The following is a 22,138-nucleotide window of genomic DNA, read 5'->3' on the forward strand; positions in this document are numbered from 1 at the left end:
AACAAAAATGCCAATAAAAATCATTTTTTAAATTGAAAGCACTACAAATATTTGTTTAAAAGTTTTTCTTAAAATGAAATCTATCATACTAAGTGAAGTAAGTCAGACAAAGAAAGACAAATATCATATGATATCAATCATATGTGGAATCTAATTTTAAAAAATGATACAAATGAACTTATTTACAAAACAGAAACAGACTCACCAAATTTGAAAACAAACCTATGGTTACCAAAGGGGAAATGTCGGGGGGAGGGATAAATTAGGAGCTTGGGATTAACATACACACACTACTATATATAAAATAGATAACCAACAAGGACCTACTGTATAGCACAGGGAACTCTACTCAATATTCTATAATAACCTATATAGGTGAAGAATCTGAAAAAAAGAATGAATATATGTATATGTATAACTGAATCACTTTGCTGTACACCTGAAACTAACATAACATTGTAAATCAACTATACTTCAATAAAATTTTTAAAAAAGAATCTAAAAAGACACAACACAATAATTGCCCTATCTGATAGTCTTTATCTTTATTTTATAACAATTATTCCAGACATAGAAATTCTTTCATTTTTGCGTCGATATTAGTGAAGTTGCTAGGGACTGTCCAAAAACATCTTCAAGTTGGTGTTAGGTTACATGTTACTTCATAGAAGCTCTTTTCCTTTTTTAATGATAAAAATATTTTGTCTGCTAGCCCAGATTTTGGTCTTATTGTTGCAATTGATAGTGCTTTTGCTAATTTAGACTTTAGATCAGTTTCTGATCTCATTTCAGAATGTTCCACAACATTTACTTCTTTTCTTTGCATTTATTGTTTAAGTATTTGTAAAGAATAGCACCCTTTGGCAAATAATCATACACTGGGAAGTGCCAATAAATTTATTTGGTAGTTACTTGACTAATGTTACATTTGGAACTCCTCTCAAGAGTAAAAACACCACACAGAATCACAAGTCAAAATTGATAATTTATGGAATTATTTTGCTTCCACAACATGTTATTTTTGGAAGACCATTGATGGGATTTGTATAAAGTATCCTATGAATATAAACCTACTAATTTTTATTTTACTTGCAAGAATGACTCACCATTAGCAGCAGACAGGGGTATGAATACACATTTATACCATGGCAATAGCTACAGTATGACTGAGTGATCAGACTATGACCACTTCTCTTCTGGGACTCTTTTTGTGGTTCCTGGAAATGTTGACTTTACTCTTGGACTCCACCTGTCAGCATTCCCTAGTCTTACTTTTGAGCTTGACTTCAGAGGATTCCTGCAAACCAGTAATGGCTCTAACTTCATTACTTAGCTTTACTTCTCATAGGAAAGTTACAAAACTTTTCCTGTTTCATCGATTTCTTGACTGATTTGTCTTGAAATTCAGAAAAATATGTGTTTCCCAAGAAATGCTGTGAAGGAACTTCCACATAGAAGAAACACTTCGGGGCCTCTCCTTAACCTAATTAATTGGTATGATGGCCATATTCTTAATTTAATTAAGTTTTCTTGCTTAAGCCTTCTCCTTTTACTGGTTGGGGGTGAGAAGTTTAGCCTTTTCCAACCCTGCAAGTATCTGGATTTATGGACTTTTTCTATTCTCTTTTGTTCCCACTTTCAATCCTACTATTTCCCATCTGAGTCCACTTCTTTCTCAGAGTAAGTTGTCAAATGCAGCCAATATTGTAACCAAAACATGCTATTAACATTTTGTTAGTCAAACTCTTCCAATAGAGATACAACTTCATTATGTACACCATTTGTCTTTCAAGTATTACAGTCAAGTTTACCAAATCTCTCACCATAGCAGAATGTGGATCACCTCATGTAGCCTTGCCATCTGCCACCTAAGCCAATGCAATACACTGGTGTAATGTAGCTCAGCTGTGTGTCTTCTAATGGCAGCAATCCACTTTCAGGATTAATTCCTACATCAGTAGGGAGAGACTTAGTTATGCTGTAGAACAAAAATTCTCTAACTGCAGTAGCTTAAAATAAAAATGCCACTTCTCCTTCATGCTATATGTGTATCTAAATAAACAGGAAGGCTCTTTTCATAGTCCCTCAGGAACCAAGCCTGATATAGCAATCACCATCTGAATAGCAAAAATGTTACCATGCTTGAGGGAAAAGAGGGTTCTAAAGAGTCTCACGTTAACAACTAAATCCTCGAAACCAGAAGTCACTTTCACTCACAACTCACTGGCCAGAAACTAGTCATATGGCCACACACTAGAAATATTTGGTGAATAGCAGGAATGAAAATCTACATTAGGCTAAAAACAAGCTGACTTTGAAGAATCAAAGAAAAAAAATCTAGATGAATAAACCCTTAACTTCTACAAGTTAATGCTGGACCAAGAAGCTTTCTATAAGTACTATGGTATGATAATTAAAATAAGTATGGGTTTCTATTTTTCAATTTAAAAACGAATACTCTTCAATCTAATAAATTATACACTTAGAATTTTAGTACAGGTAAATAAAATATGGACCAAAATTTATGAAATAAGAGCTTCACTGCAGTATCTATAATAGTGAAAATAAAAGAACAGTTATAAAGTTATGATTATACCCATACAAAAATATAGGGGAGGGGTTGGCAAACTTTTTCTTCAAGTGCCAGATTGTAAATCCTTGAGACTTACAGACCATATGGCCTCTGTCATGTACAACTGTGCTGTTGTAGTGCGAAAGTTACAACAGACAATATATAAACAAATGACATGGCTGTTTTCTAATAAAATTTTGTTTACAAAAATAGGTAGCCGGGCTTCCCTGGTGGCGCAGTGGTTGCGCGTCCGCCTGCCGATGCAGGGGAACCGGGTTCGCGCCCCGGTCTGGGAGGATCCCACATGCCGCGGGGCGGCTGGGCCCGTGAGCCAAGGGCGCTGGGCCTGCCGGTCTGGGAGGATCCCACGTGCCGCGGAGCGGCTGGGCCCGTAGGCCATGGCCTCTGGGCCTGCGCGTCCGGAGCCTGTGCTCCGCAACGGCAGAGGCCACAACAGGGGGAGGCCCGCGTACCACAAAAAAAAAAAAAAAAAATAGGTAGCCAACTGTGGGTCATAGTTTGCTAGCCCCTGATATAGAGCAATTAAAATCAAGTTTTTAAGGCAGTGCGTAAATGCTTAAAATATTTTGAAAGCTTAAAACTACAGTTTATAGTTACCAAATTCTCCACAAATGGCAGGTTTTACTTTAGTATTTAGGAGGGAAAATTCATCTTAAAAAAGAGGTTGAATTGGGTGAGTAATGTAGTCAGTTTTTCTGTTCTGTTTTTGGAAAAGTCAAATGACCCTAGATGTACCTGAAATATTTCTGTAAACCAAAATCCAAGGTCACGTCTGTGATCAGCAGTTATTCAGGCCATTAACATCTGCAGCTACAGCTTCATTTATAGCTTGGTCCAAAAATCTTCATAATGATGACCCTCTGTGTCATCAAAGAAGACTAAATTATGCATAGTATATTCTTTTAAATAACAAAAGTGATTTTATAATACTTTAAAAAAGCAATTAAAAGTTACTTTTAGGGCTTCCCTGGTGGCGCAGTGGTTGGGAGTCCGCCTGCCGATGCAGGGCACGCGGGTTCGTGCCCGGGTCCGGGAGGATCCCGCGTGCTGCGGAGCGGCTGGGCCCGTGGGCCGTGGCCGATGGGCCTGCGCGCCCGGGGCCTGTCCTCCGCGACGGGAGAGGCCACGGCAGTGAGAGGTCCGCATACCAAAAAAAAAAAAAAAAAAAAAGTTACTTTTAGCTAACTGTAAAAGTAATTTCACCCAGGACACCTCATCCCTCGATGATGTTACAGATGCTGCTACAGATGTGTTTAATTCCTTACAAGATGATCCAAGTGAAGTATCTTTGTGTTTATAGATTTTGAGATGAAAATTAAACATTACCATGACTTAAAAAAAATCTATTTGACTATTCATCTTGTGTACATGGATTGGCAGATATGCCTTATTAGTAAACAATATTTTTAAAATAATCATTTCTCTTTTAATGCTTAGACATAGGTAAATTGTGTTTTATTTTTTAGCTGAAAAAACAAGTCTTAATGTTATAGTAATCTAGTAAAAATGAAACACTTGAAATTCTTTTTAGTGCCTATATATATACAAAAGTCCTAATTCACTGAAGTCAGTACAAGTGAGTGATCCTGGAGTAACAAGTTTGATGGAACAAAAATGATCATGTCAACCATAATTTTAAAATGACATTACAGAAGCCTAAAAAAATGTAATGATGTCAAAGCATTTATAATTACTATATAAAGTGTATCTTTAAATCACATGCTGTCTTTCCTGTTAATAGAATATTCACTAACCCCTCCTCTTGAGGTAAAATTCCTCAATTCCTATTAGTAAAAGAGATCAGTAGGTCCTCTTCTTTAGGTTAAGAGGTCCTCCATTCCATATGCATATAATCACTGTAGGAATAATAAATAAAACTGTAATTAGTGCCATCAATGGAAGGGTTATTTGCAAAAACTGATATATTTTTAAAAGGGACATTCAGTGTAAATGCTAGGAACTACAGATGTGGTATAAAACACTAACTTCAGAATCAGATCAAATTATGTTCAAATTTTGGCTTTGTAACCTTAGACAAGTAATTGCCCAGATATCTTTTTACTTATAGCTGAAACAAGGTGACTCATATCTTGTCAGTTCCTTTTAAAAAATGTTTAGAATAGTTCTTTAAAAATTTATAGGGTGAAAAAAATTACAATTTCCTCCCTAAAACATTGGAGAGATACAAAGGGGAAGAAATAACATAAATAAATATGGCATTCAGATTTTCAATGTAAATTAATAGTGCATCCACAAAATGAATGTTTCTTAACATCACTGAACTGCACATGTATTCAATCATAATTCTGTTGTTAGGTAACAGGAAACTATGATATAGTAAGGCATCTTGGTAGTTAGTTCTCAGGCAAAGAGTCACTTGAGCGCATCACTGGCTTTCACAGTCAATCAAGAAAGTCTAAGTGCTTGCTGTGTATTGGTTTGTTATGATTTCAAATCCACTTGTTTATGACTTAAGTGAAGTTTTGATCTACAGGTAAATTTGTTTACACTAAGGAAGTTGTGCCAGGATGATGTCATCTGCTGTTGTTGATAAGTATTCAGCAGCTCAGCCATTAAGGGGTGCCGCTGGAGAGGATAATCAATACGAACATATGGAAGAGCAGCTATCAAGTGCTGGACATTTAATCTTTAAATACCAAGAATTTGTGAGGACTTACCGAGAGTGTTTAGTCTGGGCAAGGCTACTCTTTGCTGACTTACATAGCTCTGTGAAGATCTTGGGACAGTTGCTCCTGCCATGGCCAGGCCATTCTTGGTCCTCAGCAGTGCTAAACTGTGCAGCAGTCTCAGGAAGAGAAGGGACATCTGTTCCTGCCTTGGCAAGGCTACTCCTGGTAGGCAGTGGTTAAGTCATGTAATGGTCCCTGGAGTCGTAACACTTGGAACAGCCCAGCTTGCTTACCGACACCGGTACTGTCACCCCCTAGCTACGTGTCCCAGCAGCAAGGGACCTACACTGGCAGCTGATACCCAGCTTTTAGTTGGAAGGACTGACTCTACAGACAACCAATTCCTGGAAAGGTACACCTCAACTATATTTGGACTTTCATCTCCTCTTTGCCTGGAACAATAGTGTAATCAATCTATTATTAGTTTGGAGTATGTTATTTCTTTATTAGCTTATTAACAGACATTATCCTGTATGGTATTGGCTTGTGAAATATTATTTTTATAAATTATAATTCTCACAGTGAACTGGTGTTAAATAAGTTATTGGCAAAGAAAATTTCAGTCCCTGAGCACAATTTGCCCGGACAAAACAGCACTCTAAAGCAGGTGGTGGCAAACTACAGTCCACTGGCCAAATCCAACCAACATTCTGTTTTTGTAAATAAAGTTTTATTGGAACACAAACAGGCTACCATTTACATATTGTCTACAGGTGCTCTTAAGCTATAAGGAAGAGCTGGATAATTGTGACCACACAGTTCACAATTATTCACTATGTGGCTCTACAGAGAAAACATTTGCTGACCACTGTGCTAAAGCACTGCTACTCAAAGGTTTGGTTTGCATACCTGAATTGTTTGTTCCTGATCAAAAATGAGATAAAGAGATTATGTGAAAACAGAAACCAACTATGTTACCAAGTACAATGTTTACTTCAACTATTTTTTTGTTTTCATTGCTAGACTTTCTCAATGAAGGATTTATAGTCTGGCACAGGTTCCTTTTCTCACAGTGGATAGGTATAAATTATTCATTGATCAGGTACTTTCAATACCACTACTGTAAGTACATAGGGGCAGGAGAAGGAACTACTCAAAGCTCACAAGGGACTACGGTGTCACTTAGAGACTTATTTTGGTACAGTGCTCTAGTTTTTTGAAGTATTAGGTGACAGCCGTGGCAACTAATTGAATGAGATTCAGAAAATGGTCCTTACACAGACTTTTTCTTCCCCTTACTCCAAAAGTTTTCTCTGCTATAGATTTATGTTTCAGCAAGGTGAAGGATGACAGTTAATAAGTCCCTCTATCCCATCTTTTCTTGGGAGCAGGAAAGATAAAAATATTTGCCCCCACCCTCAAAAATATTAAAGAAAATAAGTCAATAAAATATTTTGCCTATTTAGCCTCTTTAATTTACTGAGCAGATAGAAAGCTATAATATTAAATTATAATTCTCTTGAAATAGAAGAATTTGTAAAGCAAATCAATTCTCTGTAAATATTAGCAGTTCTTCCCCCTGTACTTTAAGTCTCAATTTAAAATAAATCATGCATCAATTAAAGAATACGGAATAAAATCTACCACTAACTTTAACATGAAATTTCCTTGAGCAATATACAATTTCTAGAGGCGCCAAAGGTAATCCGACTCAAGCAGCTTTCTGAAAAATAAAATTATTCAGGGACAGATTTTTATTGCAAATATTTACTCAAAAACTACTATATACAGCAGAATTTTAATAGCCATTTTAAACATTTAACATTCAGTGAAACAAAATTTAAGAATTCAAAGCACATTTTAAGAAGTAAAAATGTAGCATTTTAAATAAAAGTTTATTAGTACTTCAAAGCAAACTACTGTTACTCATATTATTCATTTCTATATCTATTATTTTCTATATGATAAAAAACTGAAAAAATCAATTTAGCAGCCATCTTATGGATAAATTAGGCTAAATATCCCAAACCAATTTTTTACATCCTGCTTTAGGTCCCATTTGAATTTTCTATTTTACAATTACAGAAAAAGTCACTTAAACATGGCTGAATTCATGCCAGGACATGTTTTCAGTTTACTGCTTTACAATATCTACATCAATCCATACTTTGGTTTGGTTTCCAGACCATTTTTATGGGTCTATTTCTAAAGAAGATCATTAAAACAATATTAAGAGCATAATAGCTACAGGAGTTTCAACAATAGGTTTCTACTTTATACAACTAGTACATCAAGGGATTTCTGCACAGCTTACACACTGACAAAAGCACAAATATAAATTTTTATTTTAATAATTTCACTTTCACTGAAAGTTTAATTAAGGTAAGCTTACAGCCTGGCAGGCTAACACTTGTATGGAGGTACACAGATTCAAATATTCTGTTTACATGCTTCTGGCAGTCTGGAATGTTATATTATATCCAAAATTAAGTTTATCTTCATCCAAATTCTCATTAGATCACTAATTTAGCATTCTAAACATGCTCCATTTACCAGTATCATACTCAAAATGAAGCCTTCATTAACAAAGCCAATTGGCCATTATTTTAAATCAATTATTCCCAAAAGGTATGTGGTTTCCAAATCTCTTCCTTTAAGTTAATTGAAAAGGATGTACAGGTAATAAGGACTTTTAGTTTAGAACTGATGGAAATTTCAAAAGTTTTATTAATATAACTAATATTCTAATATTCAACCACCAGGTTCCATAACCTCGAAAACTGCTAAATGAGACTTTTTCATTGCAAACTTAACTTTCATTAAAATCTTATTCATGTCTTAAAAACTTCTTGGAAATTCATACTAATCATGCTATTAATGATGAATTGATTTAATAACCTAGGTTGAATATACAGGTAAAGTGTATGAATGACCTCCCTCACATTTTTCTATCTCTGCACTCTGCAACAGCACCACTGAGCTCACCTGATAGCACTGTTCCAAATGCTCTTATCGTTGGTACACTAAAACTTAGAATGCCTAATTAATTTCAACTTCTTTCTTTTTCATCTGCCAGGTCTCCTGTTGTCTCTGTTGTGCTAAGGCTATTTTCTCCAGGAACGTCATCTGTTTGATCAGACACTACTTCATCAGTCTTGGCTGAAGGATCACCACTACCTTTCTGAAGAATCTCTGTGGCTTCAAACTCAAGCACTTCTGATGGAGTCAAAGGTTCCAAATGAATACTGCCTTGCTCACTAACATCAGAACTAACAGATTCTGGTTCATCTCTTTTTCTCAAAAACTGATCAATGCTAACATCACCAGATGTTAACTGCAAATCCATAATATTCTTCGAAGAAAATCTAGCTTCACTGGCATTGCGATCTTCAATCTGATCACGTGCAATGAGGTTTTCTGAACTTTGGCACCTCTTCAACTCTGTTTCATGACAAATGTGCTCTATTTGTTTTTCCTTTTCCACCTTATCCGCATCAATAATTGAATCATAACTGAAGATACTCTTTGAGCCAGTTTCCTGGTCTTCAAGACAGGTATCATTTTCTTTATCTGAACCTGATACACCTTCTTCACTTTTTGTTGTTGATGAGCCTTCGAATAAATGCACATCACATCCATTTTTTATTTCCTCTGAAGAAGCTTCATCTTGTTTACTGAAAAAATAAAGCTATTTATTATCTATTTCTTCATAATACAATGTATTTGAACATTATCAAAATAGACATTCTCTAAAAAAAAAAAAAGCACACTTGCCCACCAAAAAAAAAAAAAAAAAAAAAAATTGAGGTCCCCGGTCTTTGCCATGATGTTACAATTTAGGAGGTGGCCATGTTCTTGGGCAACAGAGTGAGAAACTCCGTAGTCACATATTAAAAGGAGTCCTGAGGAGTCTATTCACTGGTTTTAGTCCTGGTTATCATTATTTTTATCTGTTCATACCCTTGCTTATTTTTAGTTAAAATGTGAGTGTGCTTATTAATTCATAAGAGTAATTTAAATAAGGAATGAATATATGTGGAAAAAACCCTATTTCTCTTTTATGATTTATATGTCCTCTTGGGCTTAGAGTGTTTTCCCTATGCAAAATCAACTAAGCATTCACAAACATTTCACTGATTTTTTAACAGCCTAATTTATAAAAACATAAACACATGCCTAAAAAATATGTAAATATAAAACATGCATACATATATGCTTATGTGTATACCTGTCTCTGTGTTTACTCTTACCCCAGTGTGTTAACAGAAATTATTTAGTGAATATAGTTCCCTGTGCTATATAGTAGGACCTTGTTGTTTATCTATTTTATATATAGTAGTGTGTATATGTTAATCCCAAGCTCCTAATTTATCCCTCCTCCACCCCCTTTCCCCTTTGGTAACCATAAGGTTTGTCTTCTATGTCTGTGAGTCTTAGAAACAGGAGATTTCTAAGAGGCTCTCCAGTCCTTTATGTAGATGTAACAATGCTTATTTTAACAAAAAGAAATTTAATGATTACATTTATATTAGTTCTTACATTAATCCACCTGGAATTTAGACGTTTTTCTAATGAACTGCTCAAATATCAAAGCAATGTTATCAGATAGTCATTTATTATTTACTAAATTACATTTAAAAGGCTGTTTCTCTATTTATTTTGTTCTGATGTGTCTTTTGACTATTACAGGCCAATACCACCCAGTTTTAAAAATTAGAAATTAACATTGTACTTTATTATCTAATAGGTCAAATCACCTACATTCTACTACTCTTCTCCCTAAATTAATAGTTTGAAAAAGTAAAAGATAATTGTACAAGGATGCTCATTAAAACAATGTTTAAAATAGTGAATACAGAAACAACCTAATACCTAACACAGCTGTGATTTTTTAAATTATGGTATTAATAAGTAGAAAAATATGAATCTTACTTTAAATACCACTAGTTTCCAAATCAAATCAAATTTGGATTTTCAACTAAATGTTCATTAACCATAAACTAATTTGGGAAATGAACTATCATGTAAGTTACTAATATATTATTTTCTATCTCAGTAAGTTTTTTCTTCGAAATCTTCTAAATAGATGCTGCACTTTACTCATCTTGTTATTACTGTGAATTATATCCATTATATTTTGTAATCACATGTTATTGGTATACCGGAAAGATTCTGAATTTTACACCAAGCTTCCTTAATTAATACCCTAATTAATTTCAATCATTCTTAGCTCATTTTCTTGGATCTTACAGGTCAATTACATCATCTGCAAAAAAATTATATTTCCCTCATTTAAATCTGTAAAATTCTTATTTCTGTTCAGATCTTATTGAACTAACCATAATTTACAGAAAATGTTAAAAAATATGGATGTGACTAGTCTGCTTTTTCTAAATCCTTATTTGAATTTTTGTTAATTTTTCCCAACCAGAATTCTAGGAAAAATGCTAGGTGAAGAAAGGGCTAGATAATTTTTCTTTTCTTTTCTTTTTTTATGTGGACTATTTTTAAAGTCTTTATTGAATTTGTTACAACATTGCTTCTGTTCTATGTCTTGTTTTTTTGGCCGTGAGGCATGTAGGATCCTAGCTCACCGACCAGGGATCAACCCACACACCCCGACCCTGCGTGGGAGGGCGAAGTCTCAACCACTGGGCCATTAAGGAAGTCCCAGGGCTAGATAATTTTTCTAGTGAAGTCTAAGAAACATCTTCAAAAGGTCTTATTCCATAATTTTCTTTTTAGAGGCAATAGATTAATTAATCTCATCAGGTTAACAAGCAGCCTACTATAAAACACACAGCATAAAGATAGAAATGACTTAATCTAAAACACAAAATCACCTTTAGCTGGAATAAAGTTCTAATTAGAATGTTGGATTTTCTTTTGCTAAAAAAAAAATTGTGAAATCTCGTGTTCTGCAGTGTTCTACTCAAGCATTAAATTTTTAAAAACCAATACTTGAATTTTGAACCTTTTATGTTGAGATCCCACCACAGAAGTAGCTTTACAGCTTTTTGAAAATACTTATAAAATAAGATATTAAAATTACCTATTTGCAAGAATCGTCACCGTCTTATAACCGGTAGCATCTTGTAACTATTTTCATTTAATAGAGGCAATTAAAATCTGTTAACATTTTACTTACTTGTAAGTACTTTAAAAAAATTTGTAACAACTTATAAAATGTATTCTACATGTTTAAGATTTCAAAACTAAGGATCTGCAGTATATTTCTGTTATATTAATATTTCAAAATTTTATTTTAATTAAAAGCCATTATTAAAAGGAACACCATATACAAAATTTAAATAGCCTTTTGCCAATTAACTGAAATATAACACAGCCCAATTATCATTTTATATACATGAATTTCATGAGATTCAGTTTTTCCTTATATTTACCTTTCAGAATTTGATGTTTCTGTTTCTCCTTCAGCCATATTAGGTCTTGCAATTTCCTGAAATGATTAATAATAATTTTCTTTTATATTCAAAACTAAGCTTAAAGTAAACTACTTTTATTATACTAAACTTTCTAGATAAAAAGAACTTAAGTGTGCTACCTAGTATACTAAAGAAAGAGAAAAAAATTTTCGTAATTTAAAGTATGTATTAAAATAATTCTCATAACTAAAAGCATGATTTCAAAAATTGTTTTTTAAAAAACCTGTAAGAATTTCAGTGTACCAAAAGCTTCTGAATCAAGGACATGAAACAGTTATCCAGTTATAACAATACCTGCTTTCCTTAGATTCTTTCAAATATGGGCCATAATTACAATTACTTGAATAGAAAACTAGTAAAACACAGCTTGAATTTGAATGTGTCATCCACAGTATTTTATACACACATATTAAATACAGGTACTTAGAGAAAACATTTATGAAATTATGATTTTATATTTGGAGCCATGGTAACCCTTCCATTGTCAAACAAAGTAATATTAAACAATAGACAAATGAAATATTTTGCTTATTTCAAATGTTTTTTGGTGAGGAAAGAATACACTAAAACCTCAGTAAGCCAGAGGCCAGCCTAACAGTTTATAACAAATTATTGAGCATATATGATGCATGAGGTAGTATGTTAAGAACTTTACATTCACTATCTCATCACTCAATCCTCATATTAGATATTATAAACTCCATTTCTACAAATGAGAATAAAGACTGCAGGGGTTAAGTAGAAAACCGAAGGCAATACTACACTAAGTGGTGAAGTTTCAAATCTAGGTCCAGCTCAGCCACAATAGTGATTGATTCAAATCTGTGAAAGTGATATGGTGTATTAATCACATACATGTAGTATTTCCTCACTCTCCAAAAGCCCTGCTAAAATGAGGGCAAAGAAATAAAATATTTTCACTCATAAAGACCAAGAAAACATCAAAGCATACTAACTGTCAAAGAGATTTCAACAGATTTTTAGATGGATAGTGGCTGGAGGAATGGAAATTGACTTCACAGTGTGGAGGAAGTTACAACTAAATGTCTGAGTAGGGAGTGCAAGGAAAAGAGAATCAGTTTTCCCAGAGAACATAAGAGATCTGGTATTTGGAGAAATTCAGTACACTATTCAGTACACAAAAGGTAAAAATGAAGCATGAATACTGCTGAGAAATCTAAATGCTCTTTCCCCAACTCACACAACAGGTACCTATCCTTTCCTCTACCACTTAGGCCAAAGGTTAACTCTGTGAACTAGAGACAGTCTAGACTTGTGAACACCAGGAATGGAAAAGGGCAGGCATGAGGTACTGAAAGAAAACAGAAAAATTTAGTAGAGGCCCATAACTTGAAAAAAGGGACCCACATTTATCTCTCTGCCTGGCTCCCAGAATGCTAGCAGCCAGAGGAACCACTCTTCACCCCACCATCTGCAGCTGGAATCTAGAAGATTCCTCTTTGGAGAAAATTATCAGCCCCAAAGACTTTGAGAGCATCCTCCCTACCAAAGAATCAGTCAGCTCAGCAACTGATTTTCCAATGTTGAAGTCTAAACAATTGCCATGCAGACTGTGCAGGCTGTACAGCACACTAATCCATGAGGCAACCTTCACAATATAATCCTTGCCAGCAGTTCTCCAAGTGTGGGTCACAGACACATGGGGCCTCCAAGACACTTTCAGGAGGCATGTGAGGTTAAAATTCTTGGTACTAAAGTAGTGGTGAGTAAAAATGCTGGCATCTTAACTCAAATCAAGGCACTGACATAGAACCAAAACTGTACTAGTAGTCACTGTATTCTCCACTGGCATACACCAGCAGTAAAATTAATTTTATTAAATATCAATCACTGAGTGCATGTCTTTTTAATATTCTGTGTAATGAAATACCAAATATGCATAAAGCACTGCTATTGTGCACTAAAAACACTTGGGTCTGTGACTGAGTTGCAAGCTGAACTTGGCCACATTTTTTTCATGGAAAAAGATTTTTATTTTAAAGAATGACTGTCAAACTATGAATATTTAGACTTGAGTATTTAGAAGACATTTTCTTTGAAACTGACAAAGTGAGCATGTCACATCAAAGAAAGCAACCAACAGTATTTGTTGCCAGTAATAAAATTCTTGGAAAAATTAAATTTTAGGATAACTTGTATCCACTATTCATGAGATTAATACTAATATTAATGAATGTGATTACCTGATATTATATAATGAAACATGTCAACACTTAGAAGATCTATGTAACTTGTGAACCAATATATTCCAAATGACTAAATGCACATTGTTATAAAATCATGCATGGATAAAAAAGCCAATCAAAGTGTAAGCCAGACCAATAGATTTTAATGTAATAGAGTACAAAAAGTTCAGTGATATGGAATCAGATTCCACATTGCAACAAATCTTTTAAGAAAAAGTCACTTGTCTACTTTTGATGTCATAGAAAAGAATAATCACAATTATCTGAAGAGATTAAAGTACTAGATGAGGCTGGGTATTCTTCTTATATTTCAACCAAAATAAAATATCACAACAGATTGAATGCAGAAACATGAGCATCCAGTTTCCTTCTACTTAACTAGACATTAAAGAGATATGCAAAAGCATAAAACAATTTCATTCTTCTAACTAAATTTCTTTTGTTTTGACAAATAGTTATTTTTCAGAAAAATATTTGTCATTTTAAGTAACAGTATTTTTAAAATTTCATACTTTTAATTTCTAGTACTGTAAACATCAATACATTTTGAGAGTACTAAGGGGTATATATAAATATACCAGGGTTGTACCCTGTGGAGTGCTGCAGTGCACAACCTGTATGGCTATGCAAGGCAGCCCTGTCCCTGTCCAAACACAGGGTTTTCGATAAACTTTTCAGCGCTTCACTTTTATGGACAGCCAAGGATCACCACACAACTGAAGACATCATTTACATCAGACAGATCAAAATAAACAAGAGAATAAAGAAAGAGGCTAGGAGACATCAGAGACTTTGCCAGGAACAAAATAAATATGTATAATATATATTTAATATCCCTGGAGAGGTATGAAATATTATGTCCATTAAACAAGAACAAAAAACTATGAAGACAAAACAACTGAAGAACAAATAAAAAGAACAATTCAAAACTAAATATATGGCAACTAAAATAAGCAATTACATTTAGAAAATCTTTTTTGAAAGGTTGAATGAAAGGACAAAAAGATGGAAGGCAAGAAAGAAAATGCCATACAATCAAAAGAGGTGATGCAGGAAGTAGTGTCAGATAAATAAGAGTTTCAAAAAAAAGAGAGAACAGAGAAAATAAAAGTAAAAATTTACCAAAGAAATAAAACAAGAAAATTTCCCCCAAACAGAAATATCCAAAATTACAAAGGCTTATCAAATTCCTACCATAATGAATGAAAAAAGGATGATGGGTGAATATATGAAATTTCAAAACACCTGAGATAGAGATAATCATTAAAGTTGCCAGAAAGAATAAAATAACATAAACACAAAGAAAGTGGACCAAAAATGGCATCAGACTTAACGAAAACAATACTTTCAAATATGCACAGGAAAAATGTTTTCTATGTATTTCAGCCAAACTATCATTAGAGTAAATACAGTTTTAAATTTACACTAAGTGAAAAGAGAATCAACCTTTCTGTGGAAGTTGTTAGAGGACATGTTTCATCAAAATAAGGAGTAAAACAAGAAAAGAGGAACTCACAGTACAGGAAACAGGACATCCAACACAAGAAAGTGGCAAAGTAAAATCCTGATACAACAAATTATGCATTAGGCTTAGACAGCAACTAGTTTAAACTAAAGCAGATCGGAGAGAAGATCTCCAGGCCCTCCAACAATTTTTTTTTTGATGTGTGTGAACATTTGGAAAAAATACTTCCAAACATTAGACAACACATCGCAACATTTTAAAAAACAGCATTAGGTGCACAGAAGACTAAACAAATCAGTAAAAATATATTTTTACCCAGAAAAGTAAAATGAAGTATAGGAAAGAAAATCATAGTACACTTCCTGGCTCAGTATACATAATGGTCTCAAAAAATGTGATGTTAACTATGCTGACATCAGTGCTATGCCAAGCCATATAGGAACAAGAGATAAAATACACATAACATAAAATTTACCATCTTAACCATTTTTAAATGTATAGTTCACTGGTATTAAATACATTCACATTGTTATGCAATCATTACCACCATCCATCCCCATAACTTTTTTCATCTTGTAAAACTGAAACTCTACACCCATTAAACAATAGCTCCTTATTCTCCCCTCCCCACAGCCTCTGGCAACCACCACTATACTCTCTATTTTGTTTAAGTACCTCATACAAATGAAATCACATAATATCTGTCTTCTTGTGACTGGCTTATTTCACTAGCAAAATGTCCTCAAAGTTGATCCATACTGCAGAATCCCCTTCCTTCTTATGGCTGAATATTCCATGGTATGCGTATACCACATTTTGATTATTCTTTCTTCTATTGATGGACACTTGGTTTACTTCCATGTTTTAGCTATTGTGAATAATGCTGCTTTGAAAATAGGAGTACAAATATCTCTTCAACTCTTTGCTTTCAAGTCTTTTGGGTACAGTATACCCAAAAGAGGAATTGCTGGATCATATAATTTTTTTGAGGAGCTGCTATACTGCTTTCCACAATGGCTGTACCATTTTACATTACCAGCAACAGTGTACAAAGCTTCAATTTCTCCACATCAGCATCAACACCTGTCTTCTGGTTTTGGAGTTTTCTGTGGTTTTGTGTGTGTGTGTGTGTGTGTGTGTGTGTGTGTGTGTGTGTGTGTGTGTGTTTATGTGTCTGTGGGTTTTTTGGTTTTTGTTTGTTTTAACAGTAGTCATCCTAATGGGTGTGAGGTGGTATCTCACTGATTTGCATTTATCTAATGATTAGTGACGTTGCACATCTATGTGTTTATTGGCCATTTGTATATCTTCTTTGGAGAAATGCCTGTTCAAGTCCTTTATGCATTTTTGAATCGGGTTGTTTATGTTGTTATTGAGTTGTATGAGTCCTCTATATATTCTGGATATTAATTCCTTATCAGATATATGATTTGCAAATATTTCCTCCCATTCTATGGGCTTCCTTTTTATTCACTGGATAGTATATTTGATGCACAAAATTATTAATTTGTACAATTTTTTTCTATCATTACCTGTGCCTTTGGTGTAATAACCAAAAAATCACTACCAATTTCAATGTCATGAAGTTTTTGTCCTTTGTTTTATTCTAAGAACTTTATTATTTTAGGTCTTACATTTAAGTCCCTTATCAATTTTGAGTCAATGTTTGTATATAGCGCTGGGTAAGAGTACAACTTAATTCTTTTGCATGTGGATATACAGTTTTCCCAGCATCATTTATTAAAAAGACTGTTCTTTTCCCATTGGTCTTAGCACCCCCATAAAAATCATTTGACCATATATACAAAGGTTTATTTCTGGGCTCTCTATTCTATTCCTTTGGTCTATAGGTCTGTCTTTATCCCAATACCACACTGTTTTGTTTACTGCAGCTTTGTCATAAACTTTAAAAACAGGACATTTGAGTGCTGCAGTTTTTTTCTTCTTTTTCAAAGTTGTTTTGGCTATTTGAAGTCCCTTGAGCTTCCATATACATTTTAGGATGAGTTTTTCTGTTTCTGCAAAAAACATCTTTGGGATTTTTGCAGGGATTGCAATAAATGTGTAGATTGTTTTGGGTACTATTGGCATTTTAACAATATTAAGTCTTCCAATCCATGAACATGGGTTGTCTTTCCATTTTTTTTTGTCTTCTCAAATCTCTTTCGGTAAAGTTTTATAGTTTCTTTGTAGAAGTCTTTTACCTCTTTGATTAAGTAAATTCCTAAGTATTTTATTCTTTTTTCTGCTATTAAAGTTGTATTGTTTTGTAATTTCCTTTTCAGATTGTTCATTACTTGTGTATAGAAATACAACTGATTTTTGTGTGCTGACTTTGTGTCCTGCTATTTACTTTGCTGAGTTAATTTAAGTTCTAATAGGGTTTTGTATGAAATCTTTAGGGTTTGCTACATATAAAATGATATCATCTGCTAACAGAGATAATTTTACTGCTTTTCCGATTTGGATGCCTTTTATTTCTTTTTCTTGACTAATTGCTCTGGCTAAAACTTCCAGTACTATGTTGAAAAGAAGTAGGGAAAGTGGACATCTTGCTTTGTTCTTAATCTTAGAGGAAAATCTTTTAGTCTTTTACCATTGAGTATGATGTTTGCTGTGGGCTTTTCTTTTTTTTTTTTTTTTTTGTGGTATGCGGGCCTCCCTCTGCTGTGGCCTCTCCCGTTGCGGAGCACAGGCTCCGGACGCGCAGGCCCAGCGGCCATGGCCCATGGGCCCAGCTGCTCCGCGGCATGTGGGATCCTCCCAGACTGGGGCGCGAACCCGGTTCCCCTGCATCGGCAGGCGGATGCGCAACCACTGGGCCACCAGGGAAGCCCTGGGCTTTTCTTATATGGCTTTATTATATTGAAGCAGTTTCCTTCTGTTTCTAGGTTGTTGAGCATTTTTAACATGCAGGGGTGCTGAATTTTGTCAAACACCATTTCTGCATCATTTGAGGTGATAATGTGGTTTTTGTTGCTTCCTTTCATTGAGGTGGCTTATTACATTGATCAATTTTCATATATTGAACCGTCCTTGCATTCCAGGAATGAATCCCATTTGTTCATGGTATATTATCCTTTTAATATATTGCTTAATTCTGTTTGCTAGTATTTTGTTGAGGATACTTGCATCAATGTTCATAAGGGATATTTATCTGTAGTTTTCTTTTCATGTATTGTCTTTGTCTGGCTTTGGTATCAGGGTAATGCTGGCCTCACAGAATGAGTTTAGAAATATTTCTTCCTCTTCAACTTTGGAAAAGTTTGAAAGAAGTGGTATTAGTTCTTATTTAGATGTTTGTTAGAATTCACTAGAGAAGTCGTCAGGTCAAGGGGTCTTCTTTGTTAAGAGATTTTTGATTACTCATTCAACCTCCTTAATAGTTATGGATCTACTCAGATTTTCTATTTCTTCATGATTTATTCTTGCTAGGTTTTGAGTTTCTAGCAATTCGTCCATTTCATATAGGTTATCCAATTTGTTGACACAGAATTCATAGTACTCTCTTAAGATCATTTTTATTTCTATAGAAATGGTAGTAATGTACCCACTTTCATTTCTGATTTTAGTAATTTAAGTCTTCTCTCTTTTTAAGTATTTCTGGCTAAAGGTTTGTCAATTTTGTTGATCTTTGCAATGAACCAACTTTTCTCTATTGCTTTCTATTCTGTTTCATTTATTCCTGTGCCAATTTTACTTCTTTCCTTCTGCCAGCTTTGGATTTAGTTTCTCCTTCTTTTTCTAGTTCCTTAAATTGTACAGTTAGGTTGTTCCTTTGAGATCTCTCATTTTTTAATATAAGGATTTACAGCCATATATTTCCCTTTTAGCATCACTTTCATTGCATTTTAGAGGTTTTGGCATGTTGTATTTTTCTTTTCATTCTTATCTAAGTATTTTCTAATTTCCCTTGTGATTTCTTCTTTGATCCATTGGTTGTTTTAAAGTGTATTGTTTAATTTCTAAAATCTGGTGAATTTTTCACTTTTCCTTTTATTAGTGATTTCTAATTTCATCCTGTGATCAGAGAAGATACTTTGTATGACATCTATCTTTTAAAATCCACTGAGATTTAATTTTTGGCTTACTATATGGTCTATCCTGGAAAATGTCCCATGTGTACTTGAGAAGAATGTGTATTCTGTTGTTGCTGGGTAGAGTGCTCTGTGTATGTCTGCAAATCTAGTAGGTTTATTAAGTCTTCTACTTCCTTACTTACATCTAATTATTCTATCAATTATTGTGAGGAGAGTACTGAAGTCTCCAACTATTACTGTAGAATTGTCTATTTTTCCCTTCAACTCTGTGAGTTTTTGCTTCATATAAATTGGCAGTCTGTCAGTAGGTGTGTAAATATTCATAGCTGTTATATCTTTTTGCTGTAGTAAACTTTTTATTAATATACAATATCCTTCTTTTTCTCTTGTAAGCTTTTTTGATTGAAAGTTTATTTTGTCTGATATTAGTAAAGCCATCCATACTCTCTTTTGGTTACTATTTGCATGGACTATCTTTTTCATCCTTTCACTTTCAGCTTGTGTCTTTGAATTTCAAGTGAGTCTCTTGTATACAGCATGTAGTTGGATCATGTGTTTTTTATCCATTCTGCCAACCTCTGTCCTTTGATTGGAAAGTTTAATACATTAACATTTAGATTAATTACTGATAAGGAGGGACTTATTTTGTCATTGGGCTGTTTGTTTTCTATATATCTTATTACTTGTTTGGCTCTCATTTCCTTCACTACTGACTTCTTTTCTGTTTAGTTGATTTTTTTGTAGTGAAATGTTTAAAATCTTTTCTCATTTCCCCTTGTGTATATTCTATAGCTGTTTTCTTTATGGTTACTTTGAGGATTACATTTAATATCCTAAAGTTATAACCCTCTAAACTGAATTTATACCAGCTAATTTCAATAACATACCAAAACTCTATTCCTTTATAGTTCCATCCCCATTCCTTTTGGTTGCTGATGTCAGAAAATTACATCTTTATTCATTGTATACCTAGATATAAACTAAATGCATTAGTCACCTAAATTATGTAGGAAACAAAATTAGAAGTTACAAACCAAAGTTAGAGAAATACTAAATTTTACACTAAAAATTGTTTTATCTTTAAATGCATTCATCTCTTAACTCATGTAGAAAACAAAAAGTACAGCTACAAATCACTGTTACAAAATACTAGCTTTTATAATTTCCCATGCACTTACCTTTATTGAGATCTTTATTTTGCCACAGAGCTTTGAGTTGTCATGTACTGTCCTTTCATTTCACCACACAGGACTCCCTTGAGCACTTCTAGCAGGGCAGATCTAGTGGTCAAGAACTCTCTCAGTTCTGTTTACGTGAGAATGTCTTAATTTCTCTCTAACTTTTGAGTGACAGAATTGCTGGATAGAGGATTCTTGAGGTTTTCTTTTTAGCACTTTGAATATATCGACCCACTGCCTGTTGGCTTCCAAAGTTCCTTATGAGAAGTCTGTGGATAATTTTATTGAGAATCCCTTGTATGTGATGATTCACTTCTCTTTGATGCTTTCAAGATTCTCTTTATCTTTTGGAAGTTTAATTATAATGTGTCTTATTGTGGGTCTCTTTGAGTTCATCTTACTTGGAATCCGTTGTACTTTCTGAATGTTTACATTCATGTATTTCATCTAATTTTGGAAGTCTGCAGTCATTATTTCTTCAAATATTCTCTCTTTTCCTTCTAGGACTCTCATGATGTGAATGTTGGACTACTTAATTGTGTCCTAAAGCTCCCTTAGGTTCTGTTCACTTTTCTTCAATCTGTTTTCTTTCTGTTCCTCAAACTCAATAATTTCTATTGTCTTATCTTCAAGTTGGCCGATTCTTTCTTCTGTCTGCTCAAATCTGCCTTTGAATCCCTCTAGTGAATTTTTAATCTTCAGTTATTGCACTTTTCATCTCCAGAATTTCTTTTTGGTTTCTTTTAGGTTTTCTATCCCTTTATTTATATTTCCACTTTGTTCACATACTGTTTCCTTGACTTTCTCCACACATTCCTTTTGTTCTCTAGGCATCTTTAAGACAGTTGTTTTAAATTCTTTGTCTAGTATATCTGCCATTATGTCTTTTTCAGGAAAAGTTTCTGTTGATTTTTTTGTTTTGTTTTGAATGGGCCATACTTGCCTGTTTCTTTGTATGCCTTGCAATTTTTTTGTTGAACACTGGACAGTTGAGTCTAATAATGTAGTAATTCTGGGAATCAGATTCTTCCCCTTGCCCAGCATTTGCCTGTTTTATTTTTATTTTTATTTGTTATTTTTATTGTTGTAGGCTGTCTCTGTTCCCATATCAACCTGAGGTGTAAACTTAAGGTCTTCTTATGTCTTTTCCGAGCCTTTCCCTGGGCATATGCAATCTCTTTCTAATTTTACCCACATACACAGTTGTTTTTGAATGTCCTAGTCTTTAATGTCTGGCTCCTGAAAGGGGGAAAAGTGAAAAATGAAGGGAGAAAAAGGGCTGTCCACTTAAATTCCTTGGAAGTCACTTCAGCTGGAGGGGAAGGGGCTTGCAACAATGCGGGGGAGGTGCAACAATAATGTGCCCACTTCTTTGTCTGCAACTCCTTGATAAGAAGCAGCAACCAGATTCCCAATATCTGGAGGACAAGGGCTTTTTTGCCCACTCTGGCTCCCATAAGTTGTGTGCAAGCTGCTCCAGGAACATGTGCACAGCTGCCTGCCATATGGCTGCTACAGTGTTAAGTGCTTAAATTGATGGAAATTAACTGCAATTCACTCTCCAAGTCTTCGCCTGGAA

At 34.2% G+C, this 22,138-nt stretch overlaps 1 protein-coding gene across 11 annotated transcripts in view; it reads right to left on the reverse strand.

The window, feature by feature from the left end:
- The window catches only part of ZNF280D (zinc finger protein 280D), a 156,963-nt gene that overhangs the window by 26,205 nt on the left and 108,620 nt on the right, over positions 1-22,138 (reverse strand). For 8 of the 11 annotated variants that reach the window (XM_024128737.3, XM_024128731.3, XM_024128736.3 and 5 more), the window contains 2 exons: positions 11,628-11,683; positions 7,203-8,897 (listed from right to left, as the gene is read on the reverse strand). The exons of 1 other annotated variant lie outside the window; for it this stretch is intronic. In XM_024128737.3, the coding sequence (XP_023984505.1) occupies positions 8,273-8,897; positions 11,628-11,683 (681 nt within the window). In that variant the 3' untranslated portion in view covers positions 7,203-8,272. Of the gene's footprint in view, positions 1-4,343; positions 4,450-6,874; positions 6,947-7,198; positions 8,898-11,627; positions 11,684-22,138 lie in introns of those variants that run through there. 2 more of the 11 variants (XR_003682152.2, XM_055087978.1) reach the window with 2 other exon arrangements.

The sequence above is a fragment of the Physeter macrocephalus genome, chromosome 11 (genome assembly GCF_002837175.3).
Source record: "Physeter macrocephalus isolate SW-GA chromosome 11, ASM283717v5, whole genome shotgun sequence".
Classification (NCBI taxonomy): Eukaryota; Metazoa; Chordata; class Mammalia; order Artiodactyla; family Physeteridae; genus Physeter; species Physeter macrocephalus.